The following is a 17,745-nucleotide window of genomic DNA, read 5'->3' on the forward strand; positions in this document are numbered from 1 at the left end:
CGATGAGAGAGAAACATCGATCAGCTGCCTCCTGCGCACCCCCCACTGAGGATGTGCCCGCAACCAAGGTACATGCCCTTGACCGGAATCGAACCTGGGACCCTTCAGTCTGCAGGCCGATGCTCTATCCACTGAGCCAAACCGGTTCGGCTCAAATTGTATTTTTATAAGGAGGCTATGAAGACTAAAGTGGGTTTAGAAATAAAATGAAAATATTCTAATACTTGTGCCAGAGAGAACAGAAATTAGCTGGCAATAATTTGGAACAAACTGTGAAGGTATACAATACCAATAAGCTGTGTAAAATGTTGTACTTAATTTAAGAGAAGAGCTTCATAAAATTTGTGACAATACTTAGGGTTTGTAGAGCCTTGGCAAAAAAATATGTGGAAAACGCTACACAATGGAAGATTAAATATGAACAATAAAAATAAATGAACTGACCTCACCCCTCCCTCCAACACTGGAACACTAAAAAACATACTGATAGTGCACACAAACCCAAACTGCACTTACCTTAAGAGGCTGGGGGCCTCTCAGTCCCGCCTGTCCTCCCATCTGGGGAGAGCCTTGCTGCAGGGGCTCAGTTATTAAGTTGCCAGCATTTCCCATGCCTGGGTTTGAGTACTGCATATTAGGTCGCCCCCTGCCGGCTCCAATTGAACCGTTCATGACTTGATTAGGCATCATCCCCTGTCCATTGCCTGCAGTCAACATTCCAGGATTCATGCCAGCATTCATCCCTGTGTTCATTCCCATGGCAGGTTGATTTACTGGACTGTTCATCATACCTGTTGCAGATGGTGGTGTGGGACCCTGATTTGGTCCACTAGTGCCCATCCCCATGTTGGGGATTGGGCTTTTGACCATGCTATTTATCAAACCTAATCCAGGACTGTTCTGTTGGGCCTGGCTGGCCATGCCTTGCCCTGGGCCACCAACCCCCATGTTGAGGTTAGGGGAACTACCAGACCGTAGCAATTCTGACAGTTGTTTATGTTTAGAGGCTGCATCTTGTACCATGCCAAGACTTGTCTGAAGCTGACTAATATCACCACCATTGGTTAGTCCCAATTCTGTAGAGTTGATTAATTCATCTGGTAAGTCATGCTCCAAGTCAAATAGAGAGCCAAAATCTGAAAGCAAGAGAAAAGGTAATGGTTAAAGTTAGACAAAATCAAAATTAAAAACTGCTTTATATTTTGTTATTGATAAACATTGCATTTCTATACCAAACTCTATGGAATACTATCTATTGAGGTTTTTCATGTTATACTAAAAAGCCTTTTCTGATATTTACATATTTAAAAATAGGAGAATGTTTGATTATACCAACAAGTTTAAACACTTAATGAACTGTACTTAAATAAGACCAAGGAAAAAGGACCTAATCTCAGTACAACACCCATTATGAGTTGCTAAAAGTTTGTATTAATAGTCATGAAAAAAGATGTACAATTAAGTTAGATAATATTCCAGAATTCCATAGAAGAGGTTAAAATTATTTACCAAACGCAAACGAATTCAGAATAAAAGGTTTAAACTATCATAATAATAAAGACAACTGATACAAAAGACCCTTCATTTGTAAAACATTCAGCGTGAGCTCCATGAAGCAAGGGGCTGTCTACCATTCTTTGCCAAATTCTATCACAAAACAGATCCTCAACCTGCTGAGTGAATTTGCTTTCACCTGACTTCAGCCTACAGATTAGATTTCCTTAACCAAAATCTAGCTGAAATAGGATAGAAAAACACACAAATCACTCCCACCCTACACTCCTGCCCCACTGCCACCAAAAAGAGGATGAAATTAGAGATTAGCCCAGGTTTTGCTCAATCTTGCTACTATTAAACATTTTGGGCTGGGCAATTCTTTGTTGTGAGGGAAGGGAGCATTGTTAAGATAATCCACAGGTCCCCGCTCTCTTTTCTCAATGCCATTAGTATCCAGACCCCATCTGTGACGACCAAAAATGTCTCAGTATCACTAAAATATCTCTTGGAAGGGCAAAACTGTCCCTGGTTGACCTGTTGACAGTCCTAACTCATTTTATATATTTAGGTATTTGAGTTGTCTTTTTTTTTGCACTTTACTGCTGAGTTTTCTTCCCGTTTAATTCTCCGAGTAGTTTTCATATTAAATAGGCATTACTGGGTATTTAATAATTAAATATACCTGACTCTACAACTGACTATCCCATTAAAAATAGTTCATTGCTTAAAGAAGATTCCACTTTAAATGATCTATTTGGTCCAATCAATCTTGCTTTTTAAGCAAAACTCCTTTACGTGCCCTTCCAGTTCTTATAGCCCTCTACCATAGCACTGAAATTGTTAGTGTGTCTGTCACTCTCTCTCCTCCCCACTGCCATCTCCCCTACCCACCCACCCCTGCACCCATGTAGCTCTTTAGAAAGCACACATCTTATCACTTATGGACCAACTCCTTGCCTAATGCCCAACACAGTTAAGCATTCTGGTCATATTTTAATCGAATCAAATGGTCCCAGGATCTCAGGACTTGTTTAGAGTCCAGACTTTTACAGAATTTCGTTCCTTCTGAAAAATCCTATGTGCCCATCCATCATAAGAATAAAAAGTGTCTTGCCCGGTTGGTGTAGCTCAACGGTTGAGCGGCAAGCCAGTAACCAAGAGGCCACCGGTTCGATCCCAGTCAGGGCATATGCTTGGGTTGAGGGCTCAATCCCTTGTGGGGGGTGTGCAGGAGGCAGCCGATCAATCATGATGTTTCTCTCTCATCGATGTGTCTATCTCTCTATCCCTCTCCCCTGCTCTCTCTCTCTCTCTCTAAATATATACACACACACACACACACACATATAATTTTTTAAAAAGAATAAAAGGTGTCATGAATAGTTTTGGAATATAAGTCTCAAAATGTTTTTGATATCATTACTCAAAAAAAACTTTAATATATTGATATATTTCCTTAACCCAGTGGTTCTCAACCTTCCTAATGCCTCGACCCTGTAATACAGTTCCTCATGTTGTGGTGACCCCCAACCATAAAATTATTTTCGTTGCTACCTCATAACTGTAATTTTGCTACTGTTATGAATCGTAATGTAAATATCTGATATGCAGGATGTATTTAGGTTACCGCTGTGAAAGGGTCGTTCGACCCCCAAGTTGAGAACCCCTGCCTTAATCATTTCTACTTACATAACTCACAAAACTGGGATCATATATACTTTATGAGCAATTTTGCATTCTACTTTTCCCCTGAAGTATACAAAGAAATATATTTTTACAGTTGCACAGTTAGGGAAAAATAAAAATCTCTACCCATTTAGAAATTTAAAAAAACATACATATACCTAAGTGAAAATTAAAGAGGAAATCAGAAAAGAAACTGAATAATAAAAACACTAGATTTCAAAACTTAAAGGCTTTGTTAGAAAATAAAGCTAAAAATTAATGAGTTAAGTATCCAAATGATTAAGTTAGAAGAACAGCAGGAAGATGATCAAAGATAAAAAGCAGCCTGGCTGGTGTGGCTCCGTTGGTTGAGCAAGGTACCCTGTGCCAAGAGGTCGGGGAATTGATCCCCAGTAGAGGGCGTGCAGGAGGCAGCCAATCCATGTTTCTCTCTCTCCCTATCTCTTCCTGTCACTTAAAAAACACACACATATTTTTTAAAATATATTTTTATTGATTTCAGAGAGGAAGGGAGAGGGGAGAGAGAAACAGAAACATCAATGATGAGAGAGAATCACTGCAACCCAGGCATGTGCCCTTGACCAGAATTGAACCTGGGACCCTTCAGTCCACAGGCCGGTGCTCTACCCACTAAGCGAAACCGGCTAGGGCAACATATTTTTTAAAAAGATAAAAAGCAGCTAATTATCAACATGAGAAAGACAGAGATGTAACTGAGAAGGTTTCAACAAACCAGAATTTGGTTCTTTGAAGGAGTAATAAAGATAAACTTCTGGGAAAATTAAGGAAAAAATAAAACAAAATGAGAAAGCAACACTACTAATCAACTTCACGAAAAAAAAACTGAAGAGACATAAATGAATAAATTCCTGATAAAACACTCACCAAACCTTATCAAAAATAAATTATGAAGGATAAATGTCCCAGTTTCTCTAACAAATCAATGGCAAAAAAGGAGAATGAGAGAAGATATTATCAAATAAGAGTCAACAACCAGATATACCTTGTTTAACTTCTGATTCAAACCAGTTGTAAAAAGAGGGGGAGAAAGGCACACAAAAATACCGGTAACTTGAACTAAAAAGCATATGCAAGTTCTCTATCCTACTGAATTGAAATTTCCTATTTAAAAAATTGAAAAGGAGGAGATATAAAGAGCCTGAATAATCCCATTACTATTAACAAAAATAAATCACTGATTAGTCTTTCCATAAAGAAAACACCAGATCTAAATTTTTTACAGATATGTCCTTCTGATCTTTCAAGGAAAAGACAACTTCATCTTACACAAACACTTCTAGAAAATAGAAAGAGCCCTGGCTGGTTTGGCTCAGTGGATAGAATGTCGACCTGCAAACTGATGGGTCTCAGGTTCGATTCCGGTCAAGGGCACATGCCCTGGTTGTGGGCTCACTGAGGCAGCCACTTGATGATTCTCTCTCATCATTGATGTTTCTATCTCTTCTCTCCCTTCCCCTTCCTCTCTGAAATCAATAAAAATATATCTTAAAAAAAAATAGACTACTCTAAAAATCATACATGGCCAGTAAAAACCATGAACATAGAAGCAAAAACCCTTGGGGAAAAAAAAGGAAAAGAAAGCAACCAAGTTCATTACTGCCTTAAAAATGTATTGTCATGATCAAGTTGGGATATCTCAGGAATCCAAGGGGGAAAGGTTTGCAATGGAACCTTAGACTAGAAGTATATAGATAGTCATTCACCATATTAACAAAGAAGAAAATATAAGATTAATCTCAATGGCTGTAAGAAAAGCACTGGAGGCCCTGGCCCGGTAGCTCACTAGGTAAGAACATCATCCCGATGCACTAAGGTTGCAGGCTCGAACCCCCGGTATGGGCACGTACAAGAATCAACCAATGAATGCATAAATAAGTAGAACAAGAAAAGCACTGGATAAAACTCAATACCAAATCACATTTTAAAAAATCAAGAAAGTGATGGGAACTTCTTTAAATTGATAAAAAGTTTCTTCCAAAACCTAAAATCTGACAGCAAATATGCATAATGGACCAACATTAAAAGTAGTCTAGCATCAGACCAAAACAAAGATACTTATGACAGCCACTTCTATTCAATCTTGTACTAGAGTATCTAGCCAAAGCAATAATATTAAAAAACAAACTATAAGTTAAAAAACTGAGAAGGAAGAAACACAGCTTATTTTATGGAGATAAATCAATATAGAAAATCCAAAGCAAAGAAATGGAAATAGTGAGAGGTTAGCACGGTGATTAAATATATACTACAAATATAAAGAAATTAAACTACATTTCTGTACATCAGTGATGTTTAGAAAAAAAATTTTAATACAATTTATGATAGGATGGGGAAAACTTAGGAAAAAAATCTAACAATATGTTACTATAAAATATATGTAAATTGTGAAAGTAAAGACTACATAAATAAATAGAGTAATATCTTAAACATCTAGGTACAAATCCTTGATATTATATAAAGACATCTATTCTGCCCCAATAGATTCAATGCAGTGCCAATAAAAAATTCTTACAGTTTTTTTGCCAAAGCCGGTTTGGCTCAGTGGATAGAGCGTCGGCCTGCGGACTGAAAGGTCCCAGGTTCGATTCCGGTCAGGGGCATGTACCTGGGTTGCGGGCACATCCCCAGTGGGAGATGTGCAGGAGGCAGCTGATCAATGTTTCTCTCTCATCGATGTTTCTAACTCTCTCTCTCCCTTCCTCTCTGTAAAAAATCAATAAAATATATTTTAAAAAAAAAATTCTTACAGTTTTTAAGGGAACCAGACAAGATGATTCTAAAGTATATACAGAAGAACCTAGTTTCCAACTCTGTATAAATAAGAAAGTTATTTGTGAATACTTTAAAAATCATACATGGCCAGTAAAATCCACGTATTGGAAATTTCAATTCAATAGGATAGAGAACTTCCATATGCTTATTACTTCAATACTCATCGGATATTTGTGAAGATTAAATGAGTTAATATATGTAAAGTATTTAAAATATTGGCCGGCACATATTAAAAATATGAAAATGTAATCAAGTATTATTATTCAATAGAATCATAACCCTATTAGGAAATAAGACTGGTTTATAAGAAGAGCAAACTTTCATCAGGCACTTTCAATGAGGCAAGCGTTGTTCTTAACACCTCAATAATTGTATTATTCTTTTTAAAAAATAATTGTATTAGTCTTATTAGTCCTCTCAATGTCAGTAGATAACAGCCATATACAGAGTTCATTGAGGAGAAATTAACTTCAGTAATATAGAAATCTTACTCTAGGCCCTAGAGTCTTTATGATTTTCATGTAACCTACTAGAGGCCCAGTGCACAAATTCATGCACAGGTGGGGTCCAGGCCGATTGACCACAGGCAGTTGGCCGGATGGCCCCGTTCCCTGGTCAAACTCCCAGTCAAGGGGACAATTTGCATATTAGCCTTTTATTATATAGAAGGATTCTAAAGCCAAATGCACTTGGTTGCTGTTTTATGTTTATGAAAAACATGTGACCTCACATTACACAATTAGGCTCCATTTTGAAACAGACAGGAGAGTTTACATTGGTAGATCTTGAAAAATAAAGGTTTAGGGTCATTCTTTTTTTAATAGCAATCTTATACATTCAACAGACCTAACTGTAGTTACCACTCAGGTTTTCAACTCAATGACTGGTCCCAGTAGTCCTATTTCCCAAGATGGCTCACTTTGTTACAACCTCAACTATGTACTTCGTATCTTCCATCTTTTGTTACAGCTAAATAGTATTTGTGTACATCTTACTTCTTTACCAAATTATAAGTATCTGAAAAATAGGGGTCTCATTTATTATTTACATTTCCTATAGCACCTAGGATATGCTCATGGAATAAGATGTTTCTAGCAATTCTACAACTGCATACTGTAATTACTTGTATCTGATTGGGTATTATCCTATCTAATAAAAGGGTGATATGCAAATTAACGGTCACTCCGTCACAAAGATGGCAGAGCCCATAGCCACAAGATGGCAGCACCCAGTCCTCTCAGCCCCGCCGGAGTCCCCCAGTCCCGGGGCAGTGTGAGCAGCCTAGCGGAATGCTTGCTTCGTCGCCATGGCGACAAGGCAAGCGTTCCACCCTGGCCATGGAGAGCCTCTGGGCAGCAGGCACAGAGCAGCCGGGGGGTGGGGGTGGGGGGACATGCTTGCACCGTCATGAGGCAAGCGTTCCGCACCCGGCTGCAGATGGGCCTCTGGGCAGCGGGCGTGGAGCAGCCAGGCCCCACAGAGAGCTACTGGCACAAGGATTCGTGCGCAGGGCTACTAGTAACTTTATAGAAAGTCCTCTTACATCAACTTTAAACCATTTATTTTTAACTATATTGATTAAAACTGGAAGACTATGTAAAAAAAGTCACATATACTTTGACCTCCAATCAAACAGACCCTATTATTTAATCTGATATCACTGACTGTCATTATTACTCTTTTGCTATTTTGATTGTTCCTCAAAGTTCTGGGCATTTCTGATTCCTAAATGCCATCAGCAACCACTGGTATCTAACTTGGCACTGCTCAAGGAGTCTAAAGACCTAGATTTAAACCCGTCTTCAAGCTGACCTCATTGAGCTGTCACGTTCCAACTGTGGTAGTAAAAAACTTATTCTACCTCCCTCCCTCCCTCATGGAATTGTTTTAAGAACCAGTGAACCCAGTTGGCATGGCTCAGTGATTGAGTGTCAACCTATGAGCCAGGAGATCGCAGTTTGATTCTCGGTCAGGGCACATGCCCGGATTGTGGACTCAATCCCCAGTAGGGATGTGCAGGAGGAAGCTGATCAATGATTCTCTTTCATCATTGATGTTTCTATCTCTCTCTCCCTCCTCCTTAAAATCAATAAAAATATATTAAAAAATAAAAAAGAACCAATGAAATGCCTCTTAAAGATTCTAAAGCATATAAATGTATAAATTTATTAACCTAGAGCAAAAGGATCCTTCAGGATCATCTTGGTAGTGTTTACATGAAAACAAAAAAATAAAATTAAAAAGCAGAACAGTTTTGGTTGAAGAGCAATTGGGAAAATAAAGACCCATCTTACTCAGTTCTCTTAGAACACTGCCCCTGCTAGGGAAGACTCAAGTGTGAAATGACTGATTCATCATTGTATAGCTGCAGTAACTGGTGCTAACACTGGCTTCCCTAAGATTATACTATTTTGTTATTGAATATGAACCCTATTAACTCACCTGTATATAATCTACTCTATATTGGTAGAACTATCTGCTATATTCTACAATTATGTCAAGTGGTAAACAAAACTTGCATTTTTATTTTTAATCCTCATGCAAGGATATGTTTAAATCCTCACCCAAGGAAGGGATCGAGGGGAGGAGAGAGAAACATTATGTGAGAGAGAAATATTGATCAGTTGCCCTCACTACACGCCTGGACCAGGGATCGAACCCGCAATCTTTTGGTGCACCAGATGGCACTCCAACCAACTGAGCAGCCAGGCCAAGGCAAAACTTGGATCTTAAAAAATTCCTTGGTAATTACAATTTACTAAAAACTGCAAAAGCAAATGATAAATGCATTTCGAGAGATAAATGATGTACCCATGGTCCTCTTGCCATTAGGTTCTTTTCCTGCTACTGATTCTTTACACCGTCACCAGAATTCTTCTTTCCACTTTCCCTGACCATGTCACTCCCCTGGCTCATAGATTTCTATCCTGATGGTAAGATGAATGTCACATTCCTTAGCCTGTTTTTTCATAAAAGGACCCCAACATCCTTTTCAATCTGTCTCCCATTAAAACACTCTACCGCCATGGCTGGTTTGGCTCAGTGGATAGAGAGTCGGCCTGCGGACTAAAGGGTCCCGGGTTCAATTCCGGTCAAGGGCATGTACCTTGGTTGCGGGCACATCCCCAGTGGGGGGATGTGCAGGAGGCAGCTGATCGATGTTTCTCTCTCATTGATGTTTCTAACTCTCTATCCCTCACCCTTCCTCTCTGTAAAAAAATCAATAAAAATATATATATTTAAAGCAAACAAACAAAAAAACCACTCTACCATACAGTCTATATTCTAGTCACATAAGAACCACTTGTATTTGGCCCTGACTGGGTGGTCCAGTTGGTTGTAGTATTGTCCTGTACACCAAAAGGTTGTCCGTTCCATTCCTGGTCAGGGCACATAACTAGGTTACAAGTTCAATTCCCTGTTGGGGCACGTGCCGGAGGCAATCAATCAATTCATTCATTCATTCCTCTCTCTCTCTCTCTCTCTCCCTCTCCCTCTCCCTCCCTCCCTCCCTCCCCTCTCGGAGGCAATCTATCAATGTCTCTCTCTCTCTCTCAAATCAATGACTATATCTTCAATAATAATAATAAAAAGAATCACTTGTATTTGTTCCATCTGAAATATCCAACTTTCCCTACTTCTATGAAAAAGTTACCCTTCAAGCTCTTCTAACCCCATTTCTTTATAAAGTTTTTCCCAAATACAGTAAACCCACACTGTTAGAAATAATTCCTATTCTCTGCCTTTATTCAGATTATTTTTAAAAACTTACCAGAGTATAATTTATGGTAAAATTGTGTATACATGTATACCAACCCCACCACATCCTAAAGGACTTGAGAGCAGAAACTACACTTTAATTCATCTTTAATTCAGAGTGCCTAAAATTTGGTGAGTAGTAAATGTTTGTTGGCTGAAATGAAAGAAAGGCATACCAAATAGAAACAGTGACTACTCAATTTAGGAGAATCACACAACTTCAAAATGTCCAAAATTTAACTCATCATAACCACCCCCTCCCATAGCTATACATAAATACTTCTTTTCCTATGTTTGCTATTTTAGTAAATGGCATCCTTACCAATCCAGCTACCCTAACTTGAAACTTGGAACTTATTCTTGATTCCTCCACTGCAATATCCTAACATCTAAGTTCTGCTGACCATCACCTTCCCTCAAATCTTTTCCACTTCTTTCCGTCTTCTAATCCAGGCCACCCCCATCACAGCTAGAATCCTAATACAGGCATCTCACTGGTCTCTCAGCTTCACATTTTTCCCTCTTCCTATCCAAACAATTCCTCACTTAGTCAATCATCTAAGGTACAATACTGCTCCATTCATTTAAAAGAGCTAAAATGGAAAGTCTAAACTCCAATAAGCATTATAAGCTCTGCATAACTGGCCCCTTGTTCATCTCTCCGGACATTTGGGGATCTGAACAGGCCATACTCTCTTATTCCCAGTTTGGTTCGCTCTTACTAACCATATATCTATCCTTCAGATCCCAACATCAGACACCAATTCCTCAAAGATAGCCACCAGAGTAATAGTAATTACAGGTTAGGTCTTCCTGTTTCTCCCAACATACACTGTACTTCCCAAGTACAATGCTGGTCACATCAGAATTGAATGTTGTTCTCCTCCCCTATCTATAGGTTCCAGGAAGGAAGGGTCTGTCTGCCTGGATTATCAGAGTATTCCCTGTACTGAAGACAAATACCTAGCACAGAGAAAATGTTGGTCCAATACAGGACAACTGTTACCTTGTCAACTTTTCTAAGCCAGTATTTTTTTTAAAATATATTTTATTGATTTTTTACAGAGAGGAAGGGAGAGAGATAGAGTTAGAAACATCGATGAGAGAGAAACATCGATCAGCTGCCTCCTGCACATCTCCTACTGGGGATGTGCCCGCAACCCAAGTACATGCCCTTGACTGGAATCGAACCTGGGACCCTTCAGTCCGCAGGCCGACGCTCTATCCACTGAGCCAAACCGGTTTCAGCAAAGCCAGTATTTTTCAAGTTGTGGGTCATAAGCCAATAGAGGGGCATGAACTCAATATAGTGGGTCACAACTATGAAATGCAATTATTACAAATAAAAATGCAAATATTACAAATAGTAAGGGTATTATGTGTTCACTTGCTAAGACAGGGTCTCTGTTTTTATACGCAAAATGTAGTTCTTGTAGTAAAAAAAATTTAAGAAGCACTGCACTGCTCCTACTTTCCTTCCTCCTTTATAAGAAAGTATTCTTTTAAGACCGAGATAAGCAAATACGTAACAGAAAAAAATTGTGCTCAACCACACAATTCTTTAGCAAAAAGCCATTCTTATCGTGAGCATTTCCAAGAAAATGTTTTCTGATTTATCATTATGCCTTAAAACTTTGTTGATTTTTAATTTCAATTACATAAACAAGACACCCTATGTGACAGTAGTATATGTAGTACTTTTATTTTAATCTCTGCTGCCACATTCTTATATTCTCAAAAAACTTAATCTGAGTAGGTGATATATAGACTAACTCTGTACCATAAGCCTTACTTCTAAGACTACTCTCTGAACTTCATGCACTTGGCTTTCTTTTTCTAGTCTCTATATCAGGGGTCCTCAAACTTTTTAAACAGGGGGCCAGTTCACTGTCCCTCAGACTGTTGGAGGGCCGGACTATAGTTTAAAAAAAAACTATGAACAAATTCCTATGCACACAGCGGCGGCAAAAACACCCGGTGGGCCGGATAAATGTTTTCGGCGGGCCGCATGTGGCCCGAGGGCCGTAGTTTGAGGACCCCTGCTCTATATAGTCATTAAAAAGTCTACCACTGCCCTGGCTGGGTAGCTCAATTAGTTAGAGCATCGTCTTGATATGCCAAAGTTTTATGCAACCAATGAACGCATAAAAAAGTGGAACAACAAATCAATCTTCCTCTCTCCCCCATTTCCTCTCTCTCTATAAAAATCAATAAATCTTAAAAGTTTTTAAAATCTACCATATTTTATTACTTAGTAGTGAATTTAAAAACAGTTAACAATTAATGAGCACATACTATGCTACAGCAAGCACTATCTTAAGCATATGATAAAGAGAATTCTCCTTTATTCCTTGCCACAATACTATAATGTGGGTACTATAGGTGAGGAAGCTAATACAGAGAAGTTAAGAAACTGGCCTAAGGCTCACAGTTAGTTAATAAAGGCAGGTCTGGGACCTGAACTCTAGTAGTAGTCTGACTTCAAAACCCAATCTTTTAACCACTCACTTTTTTTTCAGTAGTTTTAATTTCTCTCTCTCTCTCAACTTTAAATTGCTTCTAATTACCTTCTTGGCCATTTATTTAAAAAGATCTACATCTAAAAACAAATAAGATCCAAATTGTTTAGAAGAGGCTTAACACCTCAATTAATATTTATTCTCTTAAACCTTTTTTTGAGAACTGTATAATAAAAAATTCCCATGAAAATTTCAAAACTACCATCCATCACATGAAAAAAAAAATCATTGGCAAAATTCAGTATTGTAAAAATTTTACACTTGGCATAATTTAAGTTTATCTTACTCATTAATTTCTTTTCTTAAATTTATTGATTGATTTTAGAGAGGAAGGGGGCAAGGAAGGGAGGGAGAGAGAAAGAGAAACTTGTTCCACTTACTTTTGCATTCATTGGTAGGTTCTTTCATGATCCCTAACTAGAGATGGAACACACAACCTTGGTATATGGGGATGATGCTCTAACCCAGTGGTTGCCAACCTTTCGGTCCTCACGGACCACAAGTTGGCAACCACTGCTCTAATCAACTGAGTTACCTGGCCATGGTTCATTAATCTTTCTAATGTAAGCCACACTAAAAAAATCCAACTTCAAAAATTCTAAAAGGAGAGAACCCTAAAATCTCAACAACAAAAAAAGCCCACTAAAGAAGCATGTCTTATTTTTCCATTATTGATGGGTGTTTAGCAGAATTAACTCCTGAAATACTTTTATAAATATACCAGGAAGTTACATTCCCACTATAGCTGCAACATTTTTGCTATTTTTTTCCTTTCTTATTTATCACTTAATGCCCCTACAAACAACACTAGGCACCAATTCTCAATTTATTGTTTTAATCACACACCTTCACCCTTTTTATAGACTAGACTAGGAGAAGGTAGAAAAGCAAAATAAAACAGAAAATACCAAAAAGGCAACCAAGGCAGGAACCCTTTCCTCCATCCCCATCATCCATTCACTGGATATGCCAATACATTTCTTACCTCTGCAACAGAACATGAACTTACGCTGGAAAGGGCACCCATATTGTAACACATACAAGACTTATTACAATTTAACAACAGGCACTTTACCTCACATCAAGCACAGATAGCCTTCCTGAAGCCCTATAAATGAACTTACAAAGCTTTGAGAATAAGCAATTGCCAGAGTTCAAGGCACTTGGTAAAATGTCTTGCACTTTAATTTTAACAGTAATATCTCACTGGGTCAAAGAGCTATAACTGAAAAACTCCAGAAGCAGAACTCTAATGTAAACATTAATGTGTAAAAACTAAAACATAATCTGGCAGGTTTAAGAGCTGAAAAAAGAAATGGCTTCCACCAAAAACATTGGTTAGGATGATAAGCCACTAATATACAAAGGTATTTTGAGGAAGTAAAATGGACATTTAAAAAATCCTTGCCACGCCCTGGCAGGTGTTACTCAGTGGTTAGAGTGTTGGCCCCTGCAGGGAAGGCTCTTAGGTTCTATTCCCAGTCAAGGGCTCAAACCTGGGTTGCAGGCTCCATCTGGGCATGCAGATGGGTGCATGTGAGAGGCAACCAATTAATATCTCTCTCTCTCTCTCACATTGATTTTTCCCGGGCCCTCCCTCTCTTCCTCTCTCCTTCCCCCTTACATCCACCCCACTCCCTCACTCCCTACAAAAAAAAAAAAAATCCTTGCCACTTCTCTATTGTGTACATTCTAGTGGTTAAAATGCAGTATATTTTAGCCTGGCTGTCATGGCTCAGTGGTTGAGCGTCGACCTAGGAACCAGGAGGTCATGGTTTGATTTCTGGTCAGGGCTCATGCTGGGATGCAGGTTCAATCCCCAGTGTGGGGTGTGCAGGAGGCAACCACTCAATGATTCATCATTGATGCTTCTTCTCTCTCTCTTCCTTCCTTTCTGAAATCAATAAAAATATATATATATATTTAAAATGCAGTGTATTTTACATTCTAGCTGTCCTGCGCCTTTAAAATGAAAAACAGGCATGAAACTCAAGCCAATTCTGACACGGGAGTACACAGTAGGGACACAAAACTATACCAGGACCAGGAAGATCTTTACCTACTTAGTATGCCAGATCCTAGTGCTGTTGCTGTCACCCATCTTTCCGGAGTCTGTTCTTTCAGTGCATACAGCATTAAGTGTTTACAAGAGCAGTGACAGAACATGTCCAGTGTGCAATGAAGGCAACATGTAATCCTCCTCATTCCCATCACTCAGGTTATTATTAGAAATAGGTTCAAGAAATTCTTCCAGGACTTACCTGTTAACTTTTCTGTCAGTAATTGTACCAAAATTTTTTTACAAGTGGCTTTTATGATCTTTTTTTTTTTGGGGGGGGGGGGGAGAATAAGTCATTTGATGTATCTAATAGTTGCGACCTAACCATAGTAAAGTAAAACTTTTAATGACTCAAGTGCAAATATTGAAACAGGAACATAAAGATGCAAAAGCTAAAAAATAAATCTCTTCCTCCTCATTCCAACACATGAAAACTTAATTCAAGTTATTTGAATCAACCTGGAAATTTTTTAGAACAATCGTTGAGTAACACATTTTTATTCTGCACCAGTCCTATGCTAATTTGTTTTGTAATGCTTTCGAATGTCAACCCAATTAGATTCTAGTCTTCTGTCCTATAAAACTGGCACAAGCAAACTCTTGGTAGGTCTACTTAATACTATTAAGAAAAAAAAAAGTTTCTGAGGTCTAGAATTATGGCATCATTTTGACCAGTTCTAGATAAAATTCACAACCAAGTATAAGGAATAACTTACTTTCACATTTATAAAATATCTAGGTGACAACTCAAAACTCAAAATGTAGAAGTTACAAGTTTGAAATTTTAAAGTTGTTAAAAGTGAAGTATCTCTGTTAGAAGTTGCCTGCAAACTTATACTACGCACTAGTGGACAAAAAAATAAAAATGTAATGGGAACCAACTTGAAGTTCACAGGGAGACAGTATTTTCTTGACACTTGCCGCCCCACCCCTACAACAGTAACAAAAACACAAAACAAAACCCAGACTATTAAGATTTTAAAAATGAACAAAAAAAATCTTGGAATAGAATCTTAATTGGGGGGCTTGGGGTGTTTGGGGGGTGGGTGGGAACCAACCTTCACAATAAAATTTAGAGAAAGCTAACAAAAATAAATACTTAGTACCAAGACTGAGTTAATCTCAATGTTGAGAGTTTTTTTATTATAAAAACCCACTTGATACATTTAGGACTTGACTATTCAAAGATATATCAAGTAGCAAAATAGTTTCTGTGTAACAGACATGTGAAACACTATCCCAGAATGAGTTAGCTAAAGTTACCAATTACACAGATCAAGTATGGAGAATGCAGTAGTGCAACTGAACAGAGGTGTTTGGAAGTTGAGCAGAGCCTTCCTTTCAGGCCTTGCATTACTCCAAGACTAAGCTGCTCAAATAAGGAGACATCAAAATAATGCATAGAAAAGAAGTTTTTTTCTAAAATATCCCAAGTCACTGGCTAACTCAAATGTAAAATCCATTACCACATTACACAAAAATTAAAGAAACAATCCAAAAATCTATACGTGAAAACATGTCTAATTGTGATCTATAAGAATTTCTGAGTGACGTTAATAAGTGCAAAGGAATACAATATTTATGTGCATGAATTGAGAAAAAAAAAGACAGGTTAAGAAAAATCCCTGAAAGACTACAGAAACTTCAAGGAATAAGGACAGATCAAAGTTCATGCATTGCCAATGTTACAATCCTGAAGTAATGAGAACTCTGCAAAAGTAGAGGAACTCTGAAGTAGAGGAACTGCAAAAATCCTCAAATTTTGCAGGTTATCTTTCTTATAAAAGCAAAAGAAATGAAAGCATTTGCTATCTCCTTACATTTTCACCCTTTAAAATGAAGCCTACTTAGAAACGTGCTTAGAAGTTCTCTACAAATTCAAAGGGTACATTTAACTCCATTAAGCACTCTCACTGGTGGATGGAGGGATGACGCTGAGCCTGTTCTTGGGAGTTGAAGAGATGCTCATGGGAAGGGGGAACATCTTGTGGACTGTCAGGTGGCCAGCCATTCTTCCTCTTCATTATCCTGGCACCTCAAACAACTATGACAGCAAAAAAGGTCGGTGGCCACCAGGATAGCACCAAACTAACTGCAAGGAAGGAATGATGGAAGAAAGTCTCCCTGAATTATCTCTTGAGAAAGGGCTAGTCCACAACTGAGTGAAGTAAAGAATTCGTAGAGCTTTTTAAACAGAAATCTCCAAATATGTTTAAAGCATAAAAAGGTAAAAACACGCAGATGCTAAACCTAATGCACATTTCAAACATGTTCGATCAATTCATGTTTGCAGTCCATAATTGGGACTCTTTTCCATTTCTTATCTTGATTTCCAAGTAACTCACTCCACAAAATCTGTTATCTCTTTTCTTCCCCACCCCAAAGAGAGAGTGACTACAAACTGCAAAGAAAATATCCCTCTCTCTCCCAACTTGAAAACCCAGAGTTTCAGATATTTCGGTCCTAAACCAAAGAATGGAAGATGTAAAATGAACTGCGCTCCATATTAATTCTTAAAGCCAAAAAAAAAAAAAAAGCTAAGAATGGTAGGTAAAATAATTCAAACCAAATTTCACATTTGACGTTAAACCTCACGTCAAACCTGAAATCCTGGAACACATACACGTAAATAAATAAAACAAAGATTTTTTTTTTTACACCCTCATTCTCAACAGAAAATGTTGTGCAACGAAAATACTGAAAAGGAAGAGTGAAAAGTAGTGGAAACAGAGTTAAGAGAAACCAAGGAGAAAAGATTTGCAATTCCTCATTTGCCAACAACAAAATTAAAAGTAAAACTGTATAAAAAAACTTTACCCACAAATGCATTGGCATTTCCAAAATTAAAGTGCATGGCAGCAATAATAAACGCCATTTCTATAGCACCACTAAAGAGCTCCAATTCCAGAACACACATCGATATGACATAATGTTGCAACGAATGTATTAGGAAGCAAAGAAAATGGTTGGGCGACTGGACGTCTTCGACCAGCTCATTCAAACACCTTTAAAATTAATCGAGAGAGAGAGAGAACTAAGAGGAGAAAGAAAAGGGGAGAAAAAACACACAGAGAGAAGAATAAAGGTGCACGGAGCCGAAAAGATGGAAGGGAACGTGCAAGGCGAGGCTCCGGGACTAACCTGTGCCATCGCTGGCCGACGCCGAGAGGGCCGGAGATGAGAGTTTAGGCCGCTTGGCTGAAGGCGGCCCCGGTTCCACCACATTCTCGGCCATTTTTAATTCTTTCGGAGATCCAGGCGAGGAAAACGAGAATCCCGGGGAAATCTCTTCTTCGGAGGGGGTCCCCGCCCCGCTCTCCGGGGTGGGCTCGGGGGGCTCCGCCGGCCCCCGAGGGGGTGGGGGGAAGTTCCTTTTTCTGTCCGCCGGGCCGCGGTGGCTGGAAAGGGATGCGGACCCGACAGAAAGGTAAG

General features: G+C 38.7%; 1 protein-coding gene across 1 annotated transcript in view; it reads right to left on the bottom strand.

Moving 5' to 3' along the window:
• The window catches only part of EP300 (E1A binding protein p300), a 75,994-nt gene extending 58,255 nt beyond the window's left edge, over nucleotides 1-17,739 (bottom strand). The window contains exons 1-2 of the mRNA XM_014543838.1: nucleotides 17,455-17,739; nucleotides 517-1,136 (exon numbers count right to left, since the gene is read on the bottom strand). Coding sequence (XP_014399324.1) covers nucleotides 517-1,136; nucleotides 17,455-17,548 — 714 coding nt within the window. The 5' untranslated portion in view covers nucleotides 17,549-17,739. The remainder of the gene's footprint in view (nucleotides 1-516; nucleotides 1,137-17,454) is intronic.
• Nucleotides 17,740-17,745: the final 6 nt, after the last annotated feature.

The sequence above is a fragment of the Myotis brandtii genome, unplaced genomic scaffold, assembly GCF_000412655.1.
Source record: "Myotis brandtii unplaced genomic scaffold, ASM41265v1 scaffold339, whole genome shotgun sequence".
NCBI classification, from domain to species: domain Eukaryota; kingdom Metazoa; phylum Chordata; class Mammalia; order Chiroptera; family Vespertilionidae; genus Myotis; species Myotis brandtii.